This window comes from Lissotriton helveticus, chromosome 4_1 (assembly GCF_964261635.1).
Source record: "Lissotriton helveticus chromosome 4_1, aLisHel1.1, whole genome shotgun sequence".
Classification (NCBI taxonomy): Eukaryota; Metazoa; Chordata; class Amphibia; order Caudata; family Salamandridae; genus Lissotriton; species Lissotriton helveticus.
Genome location: NC_136063.1, coordinates 1,175,935,650 through 1,175,962,183, shown reverse-complemented (window position 1 = coordinate 1,175,962,183; position 26,534 = coordinate 1,175,935,650). Strand labels below are relative to the sequence as shown.

Here is a 26,534-nt window from a genome sequence, read left to right as displayed (position 1 = left end):
TCTGCCCAGAAATGCTGTGAGTATGAGAAACAACCACCACGACTCCTGGTAAGCGCTATTTTCTTCCTAACAGGTCTCCCTAATCAGTATGGTAAATGTTTGTCCCCCCAGGGTCAAGCCCTTGCCACCTCCCAACCTTGAGGTCTGACTGAGCAAAAACTAGCGTAAGAGTCCAATCTTGCGCCGCATTTCACTAATGCACCATGTTTTTCTCCGTCTTTTAATCACTTCACCCTCGAGTTACCAGTGCGATTCTCACTGTGATGGTACCACCAATACCATCACACCCTAGCCGCCTATAGCCCACCAGCACTCGCTATAGTGACGGCAATCAGATGTGCGCTACTCTGTACATCCCAATGACTCTCTCTTTTTCCCTATGTGTGTTTTGTCTTTTGTCTATTAATGTTATGTGTACAGGTGGTCTTGAGAAGGGAATCCCCCTCTCACACATAGATACACTTTAGGGCGTGTAGACACATAGTCTCAACTACACTCCCACTAGTTTACCTACACTCACCTTTTTATTTAGGTCCTGAAGAAAGCCAGTCTAGTCATAAGGCACTGGCTGAAACATGTTGACCCACTGGATGTGACTGGTCGTAACTCGCCTCTCACATCCCCTTGCCTTATTTTTAACCGCTGGCGGAGGCCCAGGTATTAAAGTCTAATTCACCCTCGGGTACTGGGACCACCGTCTAGCCGTTTTAACATCACTCTCTTATCCTTCATCACTGCACACTCAGCAATATACCAGCTCCGCTGTAGTCAGGCGTTGAAGCACACCCGGGGCACGCTAGGTGCTACTGGGTGGGCCCGATGATGAAGCATGCCACCAACTAGGTTGGTGGGTGAGGGCTTTATGAACACACCTGCAAGGTGTTCCCACTCCGTGACAAAACACACCAGAGTCTTCCCCCTCCCCTAAATAACTTTTGTAAAACAAAGTAATTTGAGCTAGTCTCATTTTGATTAAACCGCATATAAACCTGGGGACATGGACTAGCTTTCTGGTCCTACCTCTCTCTCTTGATTACGCATAAGATCTTAGAGGCTCATGTGACTAAGAGCCTATCCAACTTCATAGAACAGACAGAATACTTAGAGCCGTACCAGGCAGGCTTTCGGCCTGCCCACTCTACTGAGGCTGTGATTCTGGCTATGCTGGATACTATGAGAGCCAATGCCGACAAAGTCAGCCAAAGTCAGCCGCTTTCGACACGGTCGACCAGAAAATCTTGTTGGACCCTGTCAAACAGGCCGGCATTCTGGGCGCTGCCTACAACTGGATTAAATCCTTCCTTGAGGGTAGAACCCAAGCTATTCGTCTCGCCTCCTTCACTGCTTCTATGCTTGCGACTTCATGCGGAGTCCCACAGGGCTCGTCCCTTTCCCCACTCCTGTTCAACCTTTATCTCCCGCCTCTGATTCATTCCCTAAAAAATATGAAGGTTACTACTTTTAACTACGCGGATGACCTCCAGTTGGGTTTTACCCTGGATAGTGCTTCTGATTCTATTTTTCAATTTCAAACTACTATGCTCCACATCCAGAGCTGGATGGACCTAAACCATCTGAAACTCAACCCTGGCAAGACCAAACTAATCTTGCCTGGTAAGAGCGAATTTTCCTGGTGCCCTCACTATTGGCCAGTGGAACTGGGTCCCTCTCCTGCCCCCTCTTCATCTGTAAAAAGTCTTGGGGTCATCATCAACGCTGATCTCTCTCTCAGAGGCCAAGAGGGGACAGTGGTTTCGTCCTGCCTGTTTCAGCTACGCAGGATTAGGAAAATTGCCCACTTGCTTACCCACTCTGCTCTGATTCAGGTTGTTATTGCCCTGGTATTGTCTTGCCTAGACTTTTCCAATTCCATCTACCTCGGCTTTCCTTTGTGCCTACTCAAGCGTCTCCAACTGGTACAAAATCAGGCCGCTAGGTTAATTCACAAGCATCCCAGAAGCTGTATCAGGAACCGGTGACAGGGAGGCCGCTGTTTTTAAATCAGATCACAATAGTGACGACGGATATATCCGCCAAACGGCAGAAGGAAGGAAGCATATCTCATGACCCTTCCTTTGGTACATCAACATCCTTCCCATATATAAGACGGGACTGCAGTAAGCACTTTATTAATAAGGAAACTTGTACCTGTTTTTAAAAAATTACATATCCCATACGGTGGTCACCCCTGATACAACGTTTTATTTACGAGTGTTGCAATATTTGAACTCAGGTGAAGAAAAAATTGTAATAAATTCTTTGCCAAACTATGCAAGATATGCTGCTAAAGGAATAAGAAGCCATATCCTCAAGGGAAAACTTGTTACCTAAAATTCCTCAAATCACGAGTGAATTTTATTTTAATAAAAACCGTCCTGAAGAAGGTGTACATATCCACTCAAGACACCGAAACGCCGCGTCGACTTTTTGGTTTTTTAACTGTATTTTGTACTAATTTCATGTATTGTGTAGACTGTATTATGCATATATCTTTTTAAGAAATAAATTGATGATTTTAATTTTCTGGTACTCAACTGAGTTTTTTTATGTGATTTGCTTCTAGGACACTGTTTCAGAGTAACTAGACTGACGTTTTAGCTATTAATTTGTAAAACATTATAGTGTATGTTAGTGTGTATGGTCATCTCGTAGATCTTGTTAAAAGAGGCACAGACGCCTCAGGTTGGATACATTATGACTAAAATGATATCCTCAAGCTCAGGGACTTTTTTCTTTTAAAAACGTATTCACCCTGTCCCATATCGGTTCAGAGGGTACCTCCCTTTTGTGTTTTGGTTTCCTACTCAAGCGTCTCCAACTGGTACAAAATCAGGCCGCTAGGTTAATTCACAAGCATCCCAGATGACTATCTGCTAGACCTCTGTTGGACAAACTTCATTGGCTGCCTATTGCCCAACGCATTGCCTTTAAGTCAGGGTGTATAATCTTTAAAGCCCTGTGTGGCAGTAGCCCCAAATTTATCAGCTGCTGAATAGTTACGCACGCTCCTCTCCGAATCTACGGTTCGCCCATCTCCAGCTCCTGTCTATCCCCACTTTCAAGCTCAGATGCCAGGGAGGGCGTAGGTTCTCCTACTTCGACCCAAAATAATGGAACAAACTGCCATTAGCAATCCGGATGAGCAACAATCTTCTGGTGTTCAGAAGACTGCTTAAGACCTGGCTGTATGAGCAAGTTCTTGTGTAACCTCCCTTTGATGTGACATCTGCCTGACTAGCGCCATGAAACCTCTGGATGACCGCACGCTTTATAAATTCCCATGAAGATAAGATTAAGATAAGAAGAATCCTACCACTGGACGCCTTACTTCTGTGAAGCACCATGGAGCTGCTGACAAACCAATAGGAAGGCTTTGGAACTGATACAGCTGCCCTCGCCACCTGAAAGGTAAGAATCCTTGACTTTCCTCAGCTATTGGTACTGTGAAATATGCATCTTTGAAATCATTTTTGATTTGATTTATAAATTTATGAAGCTCGCGATTGCCCGGAGGTGTCTTGGCGCTAGAGTCCGATGAACAGAGGGTTACTGATAAGGAGGTGTGCTGACTTAACAGGTGAAGAGCCAAGTTTGTACAGCTTTTCTAAAAGACAGAAACGAAGGGCTGCTTTTTATCATGATAGGGAGTAGGTTCCAGGTTTTGGCTGTCCGCAACAGAAAGCTTCTCCCTCCCCACCTCACCTGCTTCAACGTAGGAACTTGTAAATGTTTTGTGTGAGCTGATCTCAAACTTCTTGCCGGCACATACCATTTCAGGTGTGTTCTCAAGAACTGCGGTCCCGAGCCATGAAGCACCTTATAGGCCAGGCATACTGATTTAAACAATCCTTTTTTCCATCGGTAACCAGTGGAGGGCCCTCAGTCTGTGAGCGACTGGCTCAGATTTTCACCATCCAATCCTTGTCAAGTAATTAATCCCTCAACAAATGAATGCCTTCCATTTTGAAATGATGATATGTCATATACCGATTCAAATTTCATAAGTTTATTACTGGCCTTCAACCCTTGTCTTTCTTTTCTACCAGAAACAGGGCACTTACACACCCCTTTTCCTCCCCCGAAACATTTTGAATACCATTCATGTCCAACATCTGACTTACCTCTTGCTGAGTCACAATTTGCACACCTCCTGAAACACCAACTTGTTTGGTTCTGAAAGATAGCAAGGCTCTAAGTCCAACTCTATTTGATAACTCTCTATCTTCTGCAAAACCCATGCATCCTTTCGGATAGACTCCCACTGAGTATTGGAATAGCTCAACCATCCTCCCTCACTTGGAGGGATAGAATCAGATTTTGTCACCGTAATTACCTTGCACCTGACTCTGATTAAGGGATTGTCCCCTTTCTTGATTCCCTCTTCTTCCTTAGTGTGGGCCTCTCTGCAGCTAGAATTGTCCACCGCCAGGATTTCCCCTGTATGTTCCAAAACCCTGGCCTGAAGTAGTGTACTATTGGGCTCTGAAACCTGCTCGACCAATAGGGTGCCCTCTCATACAGGCCCCATCATAAAAACTTCCATCTGTGCATGGAATACTGCGCTTTATCCAAACTTGTGAATGTCTTAACATACTTCGTTAAAAATCCTCACCACACCATCTCCAAAAAGTAATCCCTTTGTATCTTCTGATGACTCTCTTTTTGCTAGTTCACTAAATTTAGGATTAATCCACATGAGAAAAGTTTTGTCTTTTTCTGCTAAAAGGCCTGCATTTGCATTCCCTAAAAAATATTGCCTCTGGCACTATCCTCTTAACAAGGTTAAGTCAGCCTCAGAACCCTTAAGGAATGCCTCTTCCACTGGATCAAACATCTTTGCAAGGGGTCCGTAGACATTTAATAATTTGTCTTGACACATTTTGAGAGATTTTCCTAACCCCTTACTGGAATCCTTACCCAACTTGAACAAGTACATTAACAAATCAGGATCCATATATGGAGTTAGGGTCCCTTTTTCATCAATGAAGGGCCTCAAACACTCAGCCCTCATAATATTGTGTTCCTCCTTTGACAAGGATTTACGCAATCTTGCCATTAAATACTCAGCTACATGTTCCATGGACCAACAACCCTTGCCTCTGGGATGCCTTATTTTTTTAGGGTCAAACAATATTTACCCAAAAGTATCCACCGATGTCAAAGAATTTTTAATCTTTGGCTTACTGCCCATATCTCCTTCCTCATCTAATCCACCTTTATATTCCAAATCAAGAATAAACGTATCTAGCTCCTCACTATCTCTGTCTCGTCTCACATCTGATTCATCCCTGAACCGTTCATCTCTCTGTGTGAAACTGACCACCTTGTGTGCTGTTTCAGACAACAATGCTATGCGAGTCACTAGTGCCCCCTCTATTTTTGGATGAATAATCCATGTCTTTTTTTCCTGAAACATTTTCCTCGAGGTATCCTATTTGTGTCATCCTCATCATACACAGAAATAAACTCCTCCTTTTCAATATCTTTACGCTCTCTTTTTCCTAATACCTGTTTAAACAATTCAAGAATAACCTCAACCACAAATTTCTTAACATCTTTTCTCTTCCTCACTCTTATTCATATCCATTTTATTTATATATGCAACACAATAATACATTTTTTTTAATATCCTTCTCTCTATAAACTCTTAAACCTCAGTCTCTAATACCTTCCTTCCAAACATACAACAAACACTGTACAACCTAATATTATTTCCAAATAATCAACTCAAATTTTCTTTTACTTCACAAATCCTAACTCCCCTCATGAAAAACGCTGCGATGATGACCGTTCCTTGTTAATGAACGCGTTACCAAGCGCTTTGCTGAAGTGAAAAAAGCCATGCATCCCTATCGACTCTCGAAAATAAAGAAAACCAAAAGGAGAGTCATATTTACCTTCAAAAATAGCCCCAATGCGACAAGACTCTAAGTCCGTTCTCGCTGTCCTGCCCGCAATCAGGGCTATTTCCATAGTAAATAGACCCTTATACAAAAAAGACTCAGATCGGTAGCAAAACAAAAGACGCTGCACGCTCCTCCTAACATCACACGCTACTGCACTCGAGCCAGAGCTCGTCAAGTGCTGTAATTGAATAACCAACAGCCCTTGAATTCGCTTGTGCCACCATTTCAAAAAAATCAAAAAGTAAGTCACCAGCTTTCTGGCCCAAATAACTTTCGTTTGTTACTAAAATCAAATTTCCTCTTGAAATGTCATCCACAAAAAGAATCCACATAATTTTAAAATTAAGAACGCCAAACCTACTACTACAGTCATTCTCAAAAACACTTACATCATTCTTCACGTGCAAAATATTACCTATAAAATGGGCAAAAAACAAATAAACCAATCAAAATATTTCAATTAAACAACTCAAACACAACTCCTTATAAATCCTTTCTATACATATCTGCTCAGAAGTAGCAAACAAAAGAGGAGATAGATGAAGGATGGACAGTATATGTAAGGACTGAACATTCTTTTTCACATTGTGATGTTTTCAGGTTCTATTTGACAAGCTTTTAATGGTTTTGCTGCTCAGAAGTATTGCATCAAAAGGTTATGCATAATGCTAGCCTCCTGTCTTGACATAAAATTGCAATTGAAGTTAATGTCTTGTATTCTCCAGCTAAGGTTCATTTATAGATTCACATGCACAAATTTTACTAGCAAGCAGTACATTAAAATATGGAAGGTAGGAAAAGGCTCATTTTAATGCATCAGGAAGTACAACTTTGGGCTTATTTCTGGCCTGAAGGACCAGGCATGCTTGATAAGTGTAGGTATCTTATGTCCTCAAGGTCACAGCTGTAAAGATCTCTGGCATAGGAACCCTTCCAAAGAGGGCATTCACTTAGGCATTCCTCCGATAAAGTGTGCTGCTGCTTCCTTTGTAAGCAGTCTCTCTGCTTTACTGTAGCAAAGTGTAACACACGCAAAATCCATTTAGTTATACCTTGTTTTGTCACAGGTCACACTTACTGTACAGCTGTTGTGAACAGCTGGGTATTATCTCCATAAAATTACATGCACATTTTCATACCACAATGGTTAAAATTCCTTTGACTGGTTCTATGAGATTGTAAAGAAAATAGCCAAGACTACTGTGGGGATATAAGAACATAGGAGTGTTTGTAATAACTTTGGAATGACAGCCCAAAGTACATCAGTCCTTACAGAGGCAAAAGTAAGGCATCTTGATTGGAAAGACTTGGATTTCACACAGTCACAAACAAAGAAGCCATCTTCAAGGTAGAGCGCTTATTGTCTACTTCATGTATGTACCCAAACTGCTCGTACATCTTGCAATCAAAGCACTGAGCTCCTATAAGGCTACTTTGTCAGTGGTGGAAATGATTGTTAAACACAGATCATGAAACACTTGAATCAAGACACTGCAAGGACAAACTTAATTACAGCTTGATTAATGCATGTGGAAATAGCCACTAGGTGGACCGTTCCAGGCCTCCTAGGGGTTTTATGTAATACATGGATGTTGGGTTGGCCATTTTTATTTTGGGACAACAATCGTGCAACTGTGTGTGGAAGGCCTAAAGTGACAACTGAATGGCTCTAACCTTTAGTAAACTGGTGTGCAGAAATTTCACATGAGCTGACTAAGAGCCCCTGGACTGGGTGTGTGGAATGACATGCACCTTAATATGCTGTTTGCGTTTTCTACCAAGATTGAGAAACAGAATTATATGCACTACATCAGCCATGTCCTGTCATCTGTTTGCATTGCCTGTCTAGCTGTTCTGAGATAGGCTTCATAGGCAAGCAGGTATTGCACAGAGTTAAGCAAAACAATACAGCACATTATTACATCCTTGTATTGCATGACTGTTGTACAGCAAGATGATTTCCCCTTGATGGGCACTGCCAGGTAAGTTTTGTCTTTTTGTACTACAATGTGAACATATTTAATTCCTGTGTGTTGTGACACGCTCTCAGTGATAGCAATTCTTTGGCTTTTATTAACAACAGCTGATCCCACATCAGTGAAGACCCAACTTTTGTATCAAATGTATAGCACCTTGCATTACTGGCTTCTGCTTCTCACAATGAATGTGATTTTAGCAGCCAGATATCAAATTGTGGTAAACTTGGCAGTTCTGTTGTCCTAGATGAACAAGTTACTTACCTGCTGTAACACCTTTTCTGGTGCAATAAATATCTACCTGCTGATTCCCCATCTTTTGAATATCCCAGGCGCCAGTCTGGATCCAGAAACCTTTCCCCAATGGCACTCCGACACCAGCAGGGGGCGCTGGGTCCACTTCGATACCAAACACAGCACATAGTGACATCACTAGAGCCATAACGCACCTCCATCAGTGTGCTGACATCAGTTTTCATCCATCTTTTATCGCATCTCCAAGGCTAACAGATGATAATAATGTAACTTAACTAGAAGCAGTTTTCATCTGTTGTACACAAGTATAGGAAATCAGATGTATAGTCAGGTCATATATGCAATATAACCTTAAACTATAAAATAACTCTTGGTAAAGAAACCATGCTATGGGGAGGAGGGTGATTGGTGAGTAATCTTCAGATAAACATTGTATCCAGCAGAAAAAGCGTTTCTCAAGGACTTGTTCTTCTGATGGATACATCTACCTGCCTACTTCACCTTTCGAATAGAATCCCCAAGCAAGACCACACTTGTAGATGGGAGCACAGCTTACTAGAGGAAGAAGTCCAGAAGAACTGAGTAAACAAAGAGGTCATCCCTTCTACTTCAGAATCTAAACAGCAGTGTTTCGCAAAAGTGAAGGAAGGAAAGTCGTGAAAGCTGGTTTAACACTTTAAGCCTGTATTTAGCTGATAGGCCAAGCTGACGTGATGATAATCAGGAAAATTATCTTGAAAGACAACCGCCGCAGATGACAACCGTAGGGGTTCCAAAGGGGAGCACATTAAGTTTTATGTAAGAACCAAATTAACGTCCTATTGCGTCAAAGAGAGCGAGTGGGTACCTGGTTGTGAGACTCTTTAGGAATTGTAAGACAATGGGAGAAGTTAAACGAAAGTGGCGAACAGGCAAACACAGAAAATCCATTAAGGGTGACAAATAATCTTTAACTGTTGCCACTGAACAGCCCTGCTGGACTAAATAGAGGGCAAAACAGAGAATATCAGACAATTAGCCTTGAGGGGATCCAGGGATTTTTCAGCACACCATTTGACAAACCTGGCCCACCTTTTAGAATAAACAGTCTTGGTGAAAAGGTTTCCAGAGGAGAGAATTATGTCTACCACTTCAGGGGTAAAGTGAATACATTTAGGTTCCTTGTAGGTGGAGGCTCCGTAGGTTGGGGAGTAGAACCTGCCCTTGTGATTGAGGCAGGATGTCTTCCCTGTGAGGGAGATGGAGCGGAGGGCACAGGTAGAGGTGAATATGGTTTGCATACCACACCCTCAAAGCAATTAGAATTACTTGGGCCAAGTGTAGGTAAATCTTCCCCCTCACTCGAGGAATTAAGCGTGGGGGTATATAATGGAGTGGAGCAGTTCACTTGAAGGGAAATGAGTCTCCCAAAGCTCCCTGCATCGCATTCTGAAGGGCACAAAAGTATGGGCAATGAGAGTTTACGTGAGTGACAAATAGATCTATATGAGGAATCCTCCCACTATTGGAAGATGTACTGGGATACCTCTGAGGAAGACGCCGGTCCTGGTCAGCTAGAGGACACCGGCTGAGGCTGTCGGATCGTACTTTGAGCGCTCTGGCCAGGTGATTTGCTATCACGTAAATCTGATTGTTCAGGGCCCATGACCAAAGTCACAGAGTTCTCTGCAGCGATGAGACAACCCTACTCCGCCCTGTTTGTTGATATACCACATTGTGGTCTTATTGCCTGTTAACATATGGACAGATAGACCGTGAAGGGAAGGGAGGAAGGCTTTGTACGCCAGATGCATCACCCTCAATTCCAGTAGATTGATGTGTAACCCCTGTTCTTCTGGAGACCAGAGTCCTCTTAATTCCAATTCCTCCAGATGAGCTCCCCACCCGAAAGAGGAGGCAACCGCAATCACTGCGGCCACCGGTGGAGGATGTAGAAACTGTCTCCATTGATAAAGATTGTCATTCACGCTCTACCACTGTAGATCCTCTGCAGTGTCCCTTGAGATCTTGATGCATGCTTGATGATCTCCGTTGTGCTGAACCACTGTCTGTGGAGGCACCAGTGGGGGACCCTCACGTGTCACTGAGGACTGGAATGATCCCTTCCTACAGAAATATTAAAATCATAGTCTGAATGTCTTGAATCTTCTGAGGTGGAGGTAAGGTTTGATTCAATGTGGTAACTAATGCTGCCCCTTTGAACAGTATGTGCTGAGAGGGCAATGGAGATTTGAGCTTGTTCACTGAAAAGCAAAGGTCGTATAATAGCCGAGTTGGCTCTTGCAAGTGAAGTCACCAATTATGGAGTTCTGGCTTTGAACAACCTGCCATCCAGGTAAAGGAGTATGGAAACACTCTTCCCTCTGAGGTGAGCTGCTACCACTGCCACCACCTTCGTGAAGCTTCATGGAGTGGAAGTGGTGCCATATGGAAAGACTGCAAACTGACAGTGTTTGGATCTTACAGTGAAATGGAGATAATTCCTGTGTGACTGCAAGACAGGAATGTGGAAATAGGCATCATGCAGATAGACATACTTCTGCATTCAGCAAAAGCAGAACCTGGGCTAGGGACAGCATTTTGAATGTTTTCTTTTTCAAGAACCAGTTCAAATTAATGAAGTCTAGGAGCGGACGAAGACCACTGTCCTTTTTGGGAATCAGGAAATATCTGGAATAGTATCCCTGCCCCTGTCCTCCAGAGGAACCAATTCCACTGCATGCCTGAGTAGGAGGGATTAAAGTTATTGTTGGAGAATTTGCATATGTTCCAGTGGGAGAGACTCCAAGTGGGGGGTGCAGGGGCGATGTTTAGAATGCTTGGGTGTACCCCCTTTCAACAATTTCTAAGACCCAATGGTCGGTAGTGATGGATTTCCATTTTTGTAGCAAGGAGAGCACCCATCTTTCAAATGGCAGAGTGTGCTCCAGTAGATCGGAACTAGGGCTGCCTTCCTGTTGTGACTGGGGAAAAGGAAGAAGGGATGGGTACAGCTTACTGTCTTCCATGACCATAGCCTCTATGCTGCTTGTAGAGCGGGTTCGCATATTGCTGCTGCTGCAGTTGTTGTTGCTGCAGGTTGTATTGCTGTCTGTCTCAAAAGAAGAACCCACAACTAAATCCTTGAAACCTTCTGAATTATCGTCTTTCACCTGAGCTTTAGGACCCAGTGATATGGCTATTGTCTTGGTGTCTTTGAACCTTTCAAGAGCGAATAAACCTTAGCACCAAAAAGGAGAGAACCAATAAAGGGAAGGTCCATTAAGGTGGGCTGAACATCTTGAAAGAAGTCAGAGTTCCTAAACAAAGCATGGTTACGAAGGGAAAATAATGTGTTCATACATTCGTCCACTAAACCTGCTGCATCAGTGCCTAACTGGATGGCTTAGCATGCAGCAGCTTGGCCATCTGTAATAAGTTCAGAGAAATATCCTCTTTGATTATCTGAGAGGTTTGGGGTGAAAGCTTGAGCAGGGTCTACTAAAGCTTGGACCTATCTTCCGGGCTAGAAACAGCCTTAACAACAACGTTTTTACCATGGTGTGCCCGTAACATGCATTCATTTTACCATGCACGCGTTTACCACGTATAAGTCTTTATAACGAATATCTTTACCACGCATTTATGGTAAGTGGGGGGGGGGGGGGGGTCTCCTCCGTACAGATAAATAATATATATATATATATATATATATATATATATATATATATATATATATATTAGCGTTGGTTGAAACGCCGTTGGCATCCCTCCTGTAGTGTAGGATAAAGGACCAATGGGGCTGGCCAGTGAACCAGTAGAGACTCTGGCCTTAGTGAACATACTAAACATAGCATTTGAAAGGGCTGATGGATTCACCCCCAGAGTCAGGAAGTCAGAGTACTGGGAACCTGACTGGGGCTTTGGAGATGATGCCGCAGAAGGAACCGGATCTAAAGCCAATATCGGTGTCGAGTTGGTCTGAGTCGGCATTGAATCTTCTACCTGAAGCAGATGTTCATTGTCCAATTCTGGGTGAGCTGAAGTCTTCTCTTTTTTTAAATAAAGTTTTTTATTAAGGAAGGATCAACATAAGCCTCAAGCGGAACACACGTATCAAGGTGTTACATAGAATAACAGAGTAATTTGACACTAAAAAAAAAAGCAGGGCATTAAATTTACATGACCGAAAACAAAAAAAATATAGAAAACAAAACCCCATAATAGTTATAAGCCACCATTCAGAAGGACCAATATATATGAAGTAATTACACCATATCTAGGTATTAAGCAGCCTTCTGTATCCCCTATTCTCTTTAGTTTTGAATGTAGGATACTCTAGTTCAGAAGTGAACCGCATTGTGACCAACCAGGTGTCACAGGTGGGCAGAAGCTTGTTTCTCCAATCAAGTGTGAAAAAATCCTAACAATAATGATAAAAAATGTAGAGCTGGCCTATTGCTCCAAGATGTCTTCAATTCTATAGAGACAATAATAATCAAACTATCAAATTCCACCTGAATCCAGAGTTTATGAGAGAGCCACTGGCAAACTTCTGCAAGAGACTTGAATTTGAGGGCAACTTGCAAACGTATGGATAATATTTGCTGCTGCCTACCCACACCTAGGACAGCTGATACCGACCAGCTGCATCCCCACCAACTTTACCAGTCGCTCAGGTGTATAATGCAGCAATGCAATAGTCTTGTATTGCTGTAGCTTTAGCCTGGCAGATATTGAAGGAGTAGAAGATACTGTAAAAGCCTGAGCCATCATTAGGTCATCTACCTCAAATTGGACCATTTTGTAGCCAATACCTCCAAATCATGCTCCTGGAGCTGATTAAAGCAGGTGTATATTTCCTGATATTAATCGAATCAACATTTTTGCAGATTAAGTCCAATAAATTATGTTCCTTGGGAATACAGATTGCCTTCCGATTTAGAAAGAAAATCCTGTATCTGGAGATATTTAAAAAAGCTTTTGGCTGGGAGAGACAAAGTCAGAAAAAGAACGAATTGTGCCAGCTGAAAATAATTGACCAATAGTTTTCACACCTAGAGTATGCCATTGCCGATAAACGGAATAGTGAAAAATATACAGAAAAGCATTGTTTCTATAAACAGAAACATATCAGTGATTTTAATCAAAGATAAATGTTTTGCCCAAGTCTTTCCGAATGGACCTGGCTTCCTGTATCACCATAAATCGAACCCTCTTTAAGTAGTTGGGATCAAACCTAGAGAAACAAGCATGAGCTTTAATCTCCAAGATGATTTCGGAGATATATAGGTTATTAAGATCGCTAGAATCAGAAACCAGACAACGAACACCCTCTTCCTCTGATGTTTTCAACAATGGCTTGTTGATATTCCAAGAGAAAGCTACTGAGAGCAGAAATGCAATCGGATGAAGAAAGAACTAGGAAAGCGGACTGGTATAGCATGGAAAAAACAAGTTACTTACCTGTACACTGTGGTTCTTCAGTATCGATATATTTTATACATTCACATGCTTGAATCTTCCCCGTTGTCATGGTTGGAGTCCCACAGTGACAGTAAAATAGCAGGACCAAGCTTTACACTTAATTCCCCATGAAATTCAATAGTATTCTGTAACCAGTTATCATTTTAGAACATCCAAACGTCTGCCCACCATGATGACAGGGAAGATTCAAGCATGTGAATCTATAAAAGATACAATACTGGAGAACTGTAATTGGTTTGCAATGAAGAAACATTTTCTTATGATCACAATATAAGCCAAGGATTACAAAAGTGGCTCAAGTCCTCATGGTCAGGAACCATATGTAATTGTCTTCGCAGACAGAATGGTGCTCTAGCCTGTGCTGGGGTTTAACTTAAAAATCTCCTGCTTTCTTCACTCAGAACAAGACATGTTTCTGTCACTCTTCTCCTCTCTGGAATAGTATGCCATTTGTTAGGTGTTCAGCTGTCTCTGTCCATCTTTCTATATTACTCTTCATCTTTTCAAAATGGGATTCTTCATTTGTCACATTATTTAAATATTTTTGGTAAAAAGATATGCACAACAGTAGCAGACCATTGAAACAGAAATACCTATTACAATCATAAAATATAGCTCAGAACATCAACTTCTCAATAAGTCAAAGAACTTCAAACATTATAATATTTTGCATAATCCAATAAGTACATCACCTCCGGCATGCCAGAATAAATATCCAGTTGGAGGGGCTTGAAGTGGGAAGTTGCGGTAAACAGAGACACCCATTTCAAATGAAATATAAAATGACTATGATGCACAGGCCAACATGTCAATTGGGCACATCTCTGTGTTAACAACTGAGTACATGCATCTCAGGCTTTCAAATGATAAACCACATCAGACAGGCTCTCACATCCAAAAGCCTAATTTCTCAATGTCTAGGTTACCTTATTCAGAGAGATATTTTCATCTTTTTCCTGAAATCAAGAAGCTCTGTGGCAGCTTCAGGGTTAGAACACAAAAACAATATCCCCCAACTACTCTCAATATGATCTGAATGTCAGTCATAGCTTTACAAGGCTCGGATCCAGGAAGATGTTCACTTCGGAGCCACCCACAATCAACTCTCTCTTGCCAGCTTAGTTTAACATTTTAAGCTTCACCTATCCCATAGCCAGCACTTATCTCTGGCGGATTTTCATCCAGGGAAGGTTCGTGGGTACAGAAGATTTGAAGCCTTCTTCAAAGATTACGCTGTGCAAAAATCAATGCACCTCTGATATTACATTTCTGTCAGATACTCATGGTCTTGCCTACAGTTTCCAATATTTTTATCACAAACTCAAGATTAGAGAGAAAGGTTTTCTTGCAACCTTTCAATTTCTGATACTTGATGGTCCCTGGCTTCAACCTAATGTGCCACGACTGCAATGTCGTTTTTCATGTCCCCTAAAAAATACATCCTCTTAACACAGTTACTTTTGTTTCTGGACACTCCTCAAGATGCCCATCCCATCTCTCACGATAGACATGATGAGGGCACACTCTTGCCTGAGAGATACTCCCATATAGCTGAGGCTGCCCTTAGTTTTCTCTTTGTGATTTTCCTGTTGCTGGGGTCCTTGGTGAAAATAAATCTCACTTACTCACCATTAGGTGCTGCTTATAATCTTCAGTATACATATTTCCTTCAGTAATCACCTCCAACTAAACTAAGCAATCCCACCGCTAGGGCTGATGTGGGGCCACTTATCACACCATGAAGGAACAGAGCTTGACTGCACTACTCTACCTTCAATTGTATGACCATAGTTCTCCACACAACTCAGTGCTACCAATGTCGCCACTGACGAAAGCTCCCTCAACATTCAGCTCTACCAGAGTGGAATTCATAGGGGCCTCCATAACTCATGATGTCCTCATCATGATCTAGGCAATTTGAAGATAGGGAAGCACCTGAATGTCCTCAGCGACTACCGGATTCCTATTAGTGATGGGAGCAAGTGCACTCTGGATCTTATGTGCCTTCAGCCCAGCCCTGAAGACACTGCAATAATTAGCGGGGGGTCACTGCACTGCACACTACCAAACTGGCAGACCTGATGTGGAGCACAGGTCTAGGGGCAAAGCTCAGGAAGCAGCCAACTTTGTGTCTAGTATGGTTCTCATTTGTCACACTTGGCCTTGGCCATAAAGGGAAGAATCCTTTGGTAGGTGGTAGATCAACTGAGCTGGAATACAACCAGTGGGTTTATAATTGCAGTGTTCTCTCTTACATTTGGTAGTGTATTAAGGTATGGTTAAAAGGAGATTAAAAGAGTAGCAGGATGATATGTTACCTGCCCACCATAAACCTTTTGTATGCTGTGCTCCAGCCTAAAGTATCTGTGAATGTATCATAAAGGGGCAAACCAGTGTAGATAAAAAAACACAGCAGTTTGGCTAGTCCTGCATCTCCAACAATTACCAACAGTAGGTAGACCATAATTTTAGGTTATCTGAGGACAGCTGGGGTTGTTATATCTATTGTTACATCATTCACCCGATGGCCCCTTTAAACTTGCACACACTTGCACACCAGAGATATAGGGCAGAACTGGTCTGACTGATGAAAAATCAGACAAACAGGAAGGTGTGAGAAGTAAGTTACATGAAACAGGAACATGACAAAGTAAGTGAAGTAGAGTTATGGCAAGTGAAAGCAAAGGAAAATAAAGAAGGAGGGTGAGAAAAACAGACAAAGAAAATAAAACCTCATGTTAACTTTCTAATGCATGGTCAATAAAGTAAGCAAAATATGCAGGTTATCCATGCAGAGCAATATACACAACATTCTCTGTAATCAGTTGGAAAACACTGTCCCCACACATTTTACGGTATCTAAAAGCATACACACACAGATAAACACTAACTTATTTAAGCTGCCAAAATGCTGGAAACGTCCACTGGAATTCTCAAAAACACTGAAAACAGGGCACTCCATTTACTTTAGTTTGTTTGTGTTAAAAGTCAATTACCTACCACAAGCAGTTTTTCTATTTTGCTTAGCAATGTAGGAATAAGATGAGACTGGAGATTCCCCAGCTCCGTGGTCCATGCAGCATAGGCAGGTAGAAATACTTGATGTGTCGCACTAACTACTCTCTCTGAAGGATCTCCAAGAGCTGTCACCAGCAGTTCAAATCCCTGCGAACACAGGCAAGCACATGAGAAAATATACTTTACTGCTTACTCATATAAATATAATGTTTTAGACAATATCACAAGACCATTACAGACAGAGATGTTTGAAGTCATAAGTGTTTTCACTGACTCGCGATTTACACATGAAATTCAACAGTATGTGACTATACTGGAATAATACACTCTCAAAACGTACTCCAAAAACCGACATTCTAAGTTTGCGAGAATCCGTATGGTCAGTCTATAGCTGTTCAAGTCAGTTAGGACAACCAGCAAGATAGCCAAGAGTGTAAATAATGTAAAAATGGTACCCTCTACCCTGATATGGCAGTATCAGCATTAAATAGTTTAGTAAAACACTGCATATGCAGCAAAGCAACCGTCTCAAAATGTTGATAAATGCCACAAGAAAATTCTTAACAAAAATTCAGCTGTCATAGTATAAATATTGGGTATGCCTACAGTTTATTGCAGGAGGCAGGTACCCAAGTGATTTTTTGGACAGGGAGTAATTATGGCTTTGTTGAAGACATCAAATGTTTTATGTGTCAAAGAGATTGTATGGAGGTACTAGAATTCAGTTTAGAGAAAACCGTGCTTGAGAGGTAATGAGCTTAGAAACATATGTAGCTGTTTCACAGCTCTTTGTTGGCAGAGTTCAAAGTTGGGTGTTTTATTATTATAATGACAAGCCAAGGTATTCCTTTCGAAATCAAACCACATGCATATGTATATATACACAGATACAGGGCGGTAGTGAGTCTTGCAAAAGATTACTGGTATAGTATTAATTAAGCTATGAGGCTCTTCTTGGCAAAATGTTGTGGTTTTGTCATAATGTAATGTGAAATAGTGTGCGCGCTCCTGGGGGTTCTTTGGGTGGCAGTTGCTGCACGCTTTCACACTTCTGTTCCGCTTTGATGCACAGCTGTTTCCACCCGAAGGATCAGCATTCTCATCATTGCGTTGACGTCATTGTTCGCAGTCACACCATGGGACCTTGCATGATGGCCAATTTTGAATAGGGCTGTCGTTGTTCCAATGGAAGCGGTAGCAGATTGTGGAATCGCTGAATAGTTACTAATGAGCTCAAATTCTCGTCAGCTGCACGACTTTGGATGCTGGTTTATGTGGACTCTTCTCACAGATATTGTATTTTACAGAGATAATTTGTCTTGCAGGGACAATTATCTACCTCTGTTCAGCAACATAAGTTTCTTTACCTTCATTGCATGTTTATTAAAACTGCACTCTATACAAGAGGCATTATTCATGAGTGTCTCATAGGCTATTGGTGAAGCGTGGACAGGGAACTAGTACTATTGCTGAACAAGTCCATTTAGCCACACTATGAGCACACAGTTGTAGCATCAGTCCGCCACAGGACTTTTGGCCATCAGGACCTGAAAGCTACGCTGAAATGAGCAGAGTGGAAAACGTATTTCCTAAATTACATTGCTGCAGTGGATAAGTCAATTCAAATATTTGAACAGAAAAAAAGGCTCCTATTACAATCTTTGGGCCCTCAGGTGCTTAAAGTGTACAATTAGATGCCTAAGGGATTGGTTTCAGGAGATGTAAATGTTTGTAATTCAGCTACACTTGATATGGATAACTATTTTGCACCGAAAGTCTGTATCACAAAATGTTTTCAGAGGAAATGAGACAAACAAGAAACTGTGGGTGAATACGTAGGAGAATAAAAAAAATGCTATGGATTGTAAATTTGGACATATTCATGATAATTTGATTAGGCATCAAGTTGTCATACAAGCTAGTAAACCTGTTATCCAAGAACGTCTTTGGGTCAGTGGGGATTCTGCTTTAGAGGTTGGTTTGGCCATAGTACACAACGGCTGAAATCTCAGGGGGGATGTGCTGTGACTCTTAAACAGGTTGTGAGTGGTGAAAAGAAGTCTAATGTTTTGTTTCACAGTACAAAAGGTACAGGCTGGATGTTATCATTGTGACAGCAAGAACCATCTGGCATATAGTAAGAGTTGTCCTGCAGCTAGACAAAAGTGTAGTAGTTGTTGTATTATCGGCCATTTCGAAAATCTGTGCAAGAAGAATAGTGTAAGGGTGAAATGTGTGAATGATGATTAAGACAAGGATGACGATTTTCTGAGCATAATGGCTTGTGGAAGCAAGTTAGTGATGAATGATCATAACAATTTGGTCTTAGTATTAATGAAGAGATGTGTAAAAACAGCCTGAGTGTTGGATGACTATTGGTGGTGTTCGGGTGAAAATATTTGCAGACTCTGGTTCTCTGTCTTTAACTAGGATATGTAGAAATTACTTTTGTCAGGATGTAGTCTGGTATCTATTGCAGGAAAGTGAGCCCTTTCGAACGGTTTGAGGTGTGGTACCACCATTGCATTGCCATTGTCATGGCCGTGGTAACCCGAATAATGTCTTAGAAGGATCCCAACATTTGCAGCCATTATTTTTGATGTTCCTGATGGAGAAGTCTCATCTTGAGTCTGGCCAAAGGTCTACTGCTGATCAGCACATTCCTAGGACTGATTTGTATCTTCTTACCGAAACAGACATTCTTTTTGAAATGGCCATAGCCAATTGTCGTGGATGGATCTGGGGTTCTTCCAATAAAAATGCCTTGCATTAGACTGCGTCCAATCTGGCTTCCAGAAATGGTGTTATCTGGCTGGGAATGAATGAAGACTTTGCAATGTTCACTGTAAACCCCAGCTTTCTGAACAGTTGAAAACAAGCATTCGTGGGTCTGGTCGCTTTATTTGCAGCCAGTCATCCAAGTAGGGGAATACTTGGTAAACTTGAGCAGGTAAGTCTGCGGCAACAGGCGCGAAGCACTTTGTAAATATTCTGGGCGCCAATTTGATGCCCAGGGGAAGAACCTTGAATTGAAATCATGCTCGCAAAAGGAGCGATTGAGGAAGTTCCAACCCTGCAAATGGGTTTCTATTCCTGTTTTTACTTAATTATGAAGAAGACGGGGCGTGGCTAGCAGACGGAGGCTATGGCCACTTGATTCCGTGGCTCCCGGCCCTCGCATTAAGATCGGTACACAGATCCGCTTAACTGCAGTGTGATCCCCTTCTGGCTTGGGGATCCCATACAACGACCGGTGGTGTAAATCTGTACAGCATCTGACTGCGTGCGCCTTGTGCAGACACCCGGAGGAGTTCGAATTCAGTCTACTCCCCCTGCGGCTGAGGGGTAAATGGCGGCGACTATCGGAGTTCGCCTCAGCGCCAAGTGAGCTCCCCGGTGGACCGGCTGGTGCGGGCCCGACGGGATAGACTACGAGGCCCCAGACCCCAGTCATCGTGGTGCCGGGATTCCTCCGGGACTGCGGGTTGAACTTTGCGGCCCCTGGAAACCTTTTACAGCCGCGTCGGAGCGGGCGCGAGGTCAGCCGGTGATCCCCGGGAGGACGCCTACTCTATACCCCAGCTTCTGGGCCTTCAGAACAGCCGAGTGCCGGGATCTGGCGGTTCCTGTACACATCGGGGGCGCTATCTGTTTTGTTTCCTACGGCCTGGACCTACGCCGCACTCACGGTTGGACGGCCCCAACCCCCCCCCCCAACTCGGAGGTGTGCAGGGATCACAACGGACCTGAAAGCGGGGGTTCTTCATGCCAATGGAGTTCGGTGTTGGAGGCCTCTCGTACCATTGACGGCTGGGCGGCACGCATTGAAGATTACAGGTGGGGGCTGTGATTGCTGCCATATCGCGCGCCTGCCCTGGCGCTGCGGAGTGGGGGTGAGTGAGCCCACGAGGCCTTTTCACTATTGGTAGACGGAGGCTTGGACTACCTGGCACACAGCGGCAGCCCATTAGGCGAGACTACTGGATCCAGATACTCTCGGCCTTTCTCCCCTCCCCCCCCGTGACTTTATCCCTGCTTGTTTGGTGCCCCCACAGAGCCTGGTTATTGGCTGCCCTATTGGAATATCGAGGTGCTCGAATTGGCGAGGGGGTCTGAGGGGCAGGGGCTCACAAGGAAGTTCTTGTTGTTGTGGAACCAGGGGCTGGCCACCCTTGGTGTGTAGGCGCTTTGGGACAATTTCAACAACCGGTAAGAGTAACTGGTGGCTGGCACGAGTGCACTGAGACGCTGGCTTTCTCTGCATCACGTTCCTCATTGTCCGCACGGCTGAGCTGGGAAACGCGTGCTCACCATCAAAATGGCGGCGAATAGAGGATCTAAACCACCCACCCAGCGGCAGATCAACAAGCTCTCCTGGGGTTCTAAGGGTGAAAACAAAGAGGCGGTTCCTCCTGCAGATCCCAAATATTTGTCTCCGGGGCCTCCCCCGAAAGCTCTCTCTCTGGAGGTCGTGATGGAGGCGATAGCGGGTGTCCGATCTTCCCTTGAGACTCGCATTGACTCAGTAAATATTGAGGTTACATTATTACGGGCGGACCTCCGTAAAATCGATACCAAGGTAAAAGACGTGGAAGTCAAAACAGCAGCCCTGATAGACGACACGTCTACTCTCCAGCAGCAAGTGGCCCTCCTCCAAAAGCAACAGCAACAAATGAGTGACCTCCTCGACGATTATGAAGGGAGGGCAAGGAGGAACAACATCCGTATTTTAGGTGTCCCAGAAAGATTGGAAGAGCCGGCTGCGGACCTCTTTGTAGAAGATCTGATATTAAAACACCTTCAGCCCAAAAACATCTCCAACTACTTTTCTATTGAGCGGGCGCACAGAGTCCCGGGGGGGGAGACCGAAACCTGGGGCTCCTCCCCGTCCTATCATCGCGAGGATCTTCAATTTCAGGGACCGGGACACCATCCTCCAGGCGGCAAGATCTGGGCCACCATTGCTTCTGGAGAACGCTCGGATCACAATCTTCCTGGATTTCACGATGAAGGTCCAGGCACGGAGGCGCAGCTTTTTGGAGGTGAAGAATGCCTTAAGGGAGAAGCACATCAAATACTCCATGCTGTTCCCCACAAAGCTTCGTGTGGAGTCGGATGGTAAGGCCTGGTTTTTCATGTCTCCTGGCGAGGTGTGGGATTGGCTGGAAGGTTGGAGACAGGTGGGGAGATCCCAAACAGATCGTAGACACTCGGGGAATCGCTCGCCTCAGGACTCCCGGCCGGAGAGTCAGGATCTCTTCTCAGACAGTGCTCCTGCGGAACAGCAAGATGATTGCACTCCCTTGACTATTGGTGGGACTGTTCAGAAGGGTGTGGTGTGGTGTGCGCTGGCTCCCCTGGACTCTATTCATACTGATGGGCTGCGGGCTGCTTCTAGATGTTTCCCCCTTAATGTTGTGATATTCGCTACGTTGTAACTGATTTGACTGATGGTACCAGAGGAGCCGTTGGCTCATTTCCAAGTTCAAATGTACACTTAGAATGTTTTGATATGAATATAGGTTTTCAGTATGTTTGATGACAGTTTAAGGCGAGGGCCGGACAGGCTCTTCAAGCACCCCTATTATAGTTGGGTGGGCGACAGGCACTCTGCCTTGTTGGGGCGTAGATAGTTTTAAATCTGCGGGCAGGGAAGCAGGGTGGGGGGGGCGAGTTGGAGGGAGGAAGGGGGTTCATCTTCTTTTGTGGACTTTGTTTTGTTTGTCCGCGGACAGGGGGGCAGGGCAGGGGGTTGGACGGCGAGGGATGCGGGGTTCTAGGAGGTTTTGTATTGGTTTTGTTGGTTATTGCATTTTTTGTTTACAGCAGAGTCTCTTTTTGTCATTCCTATGGGCATGGTCGACGCCGCCGTCCGGCCTCAGTTGCCATTTTATCCTTTGAGGATGTTGGTCCTAGTTCCCGACTGGCCTGGCTTCTCGCGGCTATCCTACTCCCCCGACCTTTACTACACAATCCACCATGACGCAATCACATATTAGGGCGCTCACCCTCATGACATGGAATGTCAATGGCCTGGGTAGCACAATCAAGAGAGGAGTGGTGTTGCAATACCTCAAACGCCATGCACCCGATCTAGTGCTCCTCCAGGAGATAGACTTAATGGGCAACACATGTCGGGCAATCCATCAAGGGGGGGTTAAAAAACAAACTGGTGCACGCTGGTTTCACCTCTGGCTCCCGTGGCACCGGTATCCTGGTGAAGAAGAACCTTCCACTTACCTGTACAAAGACGTGGGCTGACCCCCTGGGCCGCATTGCAGTGGCTGAGGCCACATGGGGAGGGCGGCGCCTGAACATAATCTCGGCCTATATTCCGCCAACACTGAGTAAGGACGCCCTGATGACCCTAACACAACTGTTGTTCAACCTCCCCCAGAGCACACTAGTTATTGGCGGAGACTTTAACATGACTATGGACGACACTGTAGATAGGCACCCCCAACGGGGCTCCCATAAACAGAATTCGGACCTTATGGACTTTGCGCATGCAATGGGGTTGGAAGACCGTTGGCGGACGTCATACCCTGATACTCCTTATTACACGCACTATTCCAACGCCCATAATAGTATGTCCAGTATTGACTACCTCTTTTGCTAGGCGTCGGATGTTGGCCTCTTTTGCGACCCAAGGGGACTCCCCCGAGGTATCTCGGATCACTCTCCTCTTACAGTTCAACTCACTTACCATCGGCAGGTAACCAGGGGTCCCATAGTCATCAACCTATGGCTCATGAAAATTCCTGACATTCGAGACAGTTTGCTAGAACACACTGAATTTTATTTTGCTGAAAACCTTCGTTCGGTCCAATCGGCCGTTACGATCTGGGAGGCATATAAGGCTGTTATCAAAGGGAGGGCACTAGCTCTCAAATTGGGCTATCAACGCAAGCAAGCCGAACTACTGCTTCAGACTGAATCGGACTTGCTTACCCTAGAATCTGCCCTCAACACTAACCCGTCTGAGGAGACCGCCGCTCGACTTCGTCTGAAACAAGCGGAATATAAGATGCTGGCCTTGGAAAAGGCTCAGGCGAAACTGTTGCAAACCCGCCATCGGGTCTACGAGCTGGGAGATAGGGCAGGTAAAATGCTAGCCTGGCTAGAACACCGCGAACAGGGCTCTAGATGGGTTCCGCTACTACTTCACCCCGATGCCTCGCGCATCATGGACCCATTAGACATCGCTGAGGCGTTTGCGGACCACCTGGAGGACGTTTACTCCTCTAGAGCGTACTACTCTGCGGACGAATCTCGCCTCCTTCTGGAGGAAATGCATTTGCCCACTCTCTCCGACTCAGATAGGGAAGAACTGGACGCTGCTCTCACAACTGAAGAGCTTACGAGTGCCCTCTTTGCTATTAACTCGGGCAAGGCTATGGGGCCTAATGGTGTCCCCATTGAATTTCTCAAGGGGATGGCCCAAGAAGTGATCCCACACCTAAAGGCCATGTTTGAAGGGGGCAGTCTACCACTGGACCAGCGCCTGGCCTCGATAGCAGTCATCCATAAATCCAATAAGCCAGCCACTGACTGTGGCTCTTATAGGCCGATTTCCCTCATTAACGCGGAGGTCAAGATTTTGGCCAAACTTCTGGCGACCAGACTCCTCACAGTCCTCCCCTCCCTAGTGCAGGATGATCAATCTGGATTCCTTCCGGGTCGAAACACGGCGCTGAACCTTTGCAGAGTACATAACGTCTTGGGCCGACAACCCTACTTACAGGAAGATGCCGCAATTTTATCCCTCAATGCCACCCTAGCGTTCGACTCCATAGAATGGTCATACCTCTTTGAGGTCCTGCAGAGATTTGGATTTGGCCCGAATTTCATCAAGTGGGTCCGACTGCTATACACTGACCTGTTAGGCCAGGTAAGGGTTAATGCCCATACCTCTAGACAATTTCAGTTACATAGGGGAACAAGGCAGGGATGTCCCCTCTTCCCTCTTTTATTTGCGCTCACGTTGGAACCCCTGGCCCATTGGATCCGTACGGATGCCTCCATTAAAGGACTGAGATGGAATGAAGACACAATTGATAAAATATCCCTTTGTGCGGATGACATTCTGGTGTATGTTACCTCCCCTAAATCCTCCATCAATAGTCTGTTCCATGTCATTAGGAACTTTGGAAAATACTCTGGTTTCTCAATCAATTGGTCCAAGTCAGCCCTGTTCTATCTCCATGGCCTTCCACCCGCTCTCCCGAGAGAATTCACCATTGCGATAACCAAGGACGGATTCAAATATTTGGGTATTTGTGTGACTCCGGATCCTAAACTTTTTTACGACCGCAACTTACGGGGCCCGCTCCCGGGCAGAGCAGCACTCTTCAAAATGTTGGCTCTTCCGCGTTTTTTGTATGTCCTTCAAAATTGCCCTTTCCCGATTGCTGACTCCTTCTTCCGTACACTGGAGGGCGATCTGCGACTCCTCCTATGGGATGGTAAGGCACCTCGAATAGCTCTGCATAAACTGACTCAAGGATGGTACGATGGGGGTATCGCCTTGCCAAACATGCGACTCTACTATTGGACCTCCCAGCTAGTAGCCACTAACTCCTGGCTACATGGTTCGCCTACCAACCCAGCCTATCATTTGGAGCGCTACCAGACAGGACGTGAAGGATATCTAGGCGCCCTCTATGGAAAATTTCCCCGAAACCGCTACATGGGACCCATGACACAAACCATTGCTATCTGGCACCGGGCTACTAAGAGCCTCGGTTGGTCGGACATGTTCACCCAAGCCACCCCGCTCTGGGCCTCCCACAAACTGGGTTCCCTCTGTCACCTGAAGGGGTTTGACAGATGGGACACGATAGGCATCTCCGCCCTCGGAGACTTGATCCACAAGGGTAAATTGTTGACTTTTCCCGAACTTCAACAGAAACATGATCTTGCTCACTCCGAGGCATTCAGATACCTCCAAATTACACATGCTATCACTACCTCAGTGCCGAACCTCGCCTCCCTTCCGGAGGCCTCTCCCCTAGAGGACAGGCTGCTCTCAGAACCACTCCAGACGAAGGCAATATCCTGCACATATCGCAAACTTTGCAATAATTTGCCCAACTCATTCCAGGCCCTGCGGAACAAGTGGGAGGAAGATGTGGGTGACTTAGACGAGGACGACTGGAGGTCAGCACTGATGTCCCCCAGGGAGACAGCCATAAACCACTGTTTCAGACTGATCCAACTAAAAAGCCTACACAGAACATATATGTCTGCCCCCCTCCTGGCGAAGTAGGGTAGACGCCCAGATAAGTTGTGTCTCCGCGGCTGCGGCCTCCCTGGCTCCTTTTACCATGTCCTATGGGAATGTCCAGTTATCCAACAGTTCTGGGACGGGGCGGTTCGCAAGATGACCGAGGCGATGGGAAAGCCCATCCCTCTCTCCCCTAAGGAAGGGATTCTTAATATATGGGGTCCTACCGACCTTACGGAGGTGGAGCTACAGTGGGTAGCCCTAGGCTTCTTGTTGGTGAAACGCGCAATAGCAATGCACTGGGGTGCCCCCCAGAGGCCTCTCCTGGTGGGCTGGGTGGCCGAAATGGATAGATGCATGCTAGCCGAGAAATCTGTCTTTAAGGTCAGAGGATGCCCCAAGAAGTGGGATAAGAAGTGGGGACACTGGAACGTGTTTAGAGGGGAGATATGTACCTCCCCCACTGTGGATATGGCAATGGATGGGGGAGGATCGAGACAACGTACTGACCCTTAAGGGACTGTTTCTTGTACATGCCTGATATGTCTGATTTTGCTTTTTATTGATTGATCAACTGTATGATGGCTCTGCTGTTGTATGTCAATAAAAAGTTAAATAAAAAAAATAATTATGAAGAAGACAGGGGAATGGAGACCTTGGGTACCAGCTACCGTGAACCTGAGGAAT

General features: G+C 44.8%; 1 protein-coding gene across 9 annotated transcripts in view; it reads right to left on the bottom strand.

The window, feature by feature from the left end:
• The window catches only part of RELCH (RAB11 binding and LisH domain, coiled-coil and HEAT repeat containing), an 878,561-nt gene that overhangs the window by 394,340 nt on the left and 457,687 nt on the right, over nucleotides 1-26,534 (bottom strand). For all 9 annotated transcript variants that reach the window (XM_078687764.1, XM_078687757.1, XM_078687759.1 and 6 more), the window contains one exon: nucleotides 16,604-16,768. In XM_078687764.1, coding sequence (XP_078543890.1) covers nucleotides 16,604-16,768 — 165 coding nt within the window. The remainder of the gene's footprint in view (nucleotides 1-16,603; nucleotides 16,769-26,534) is intronic.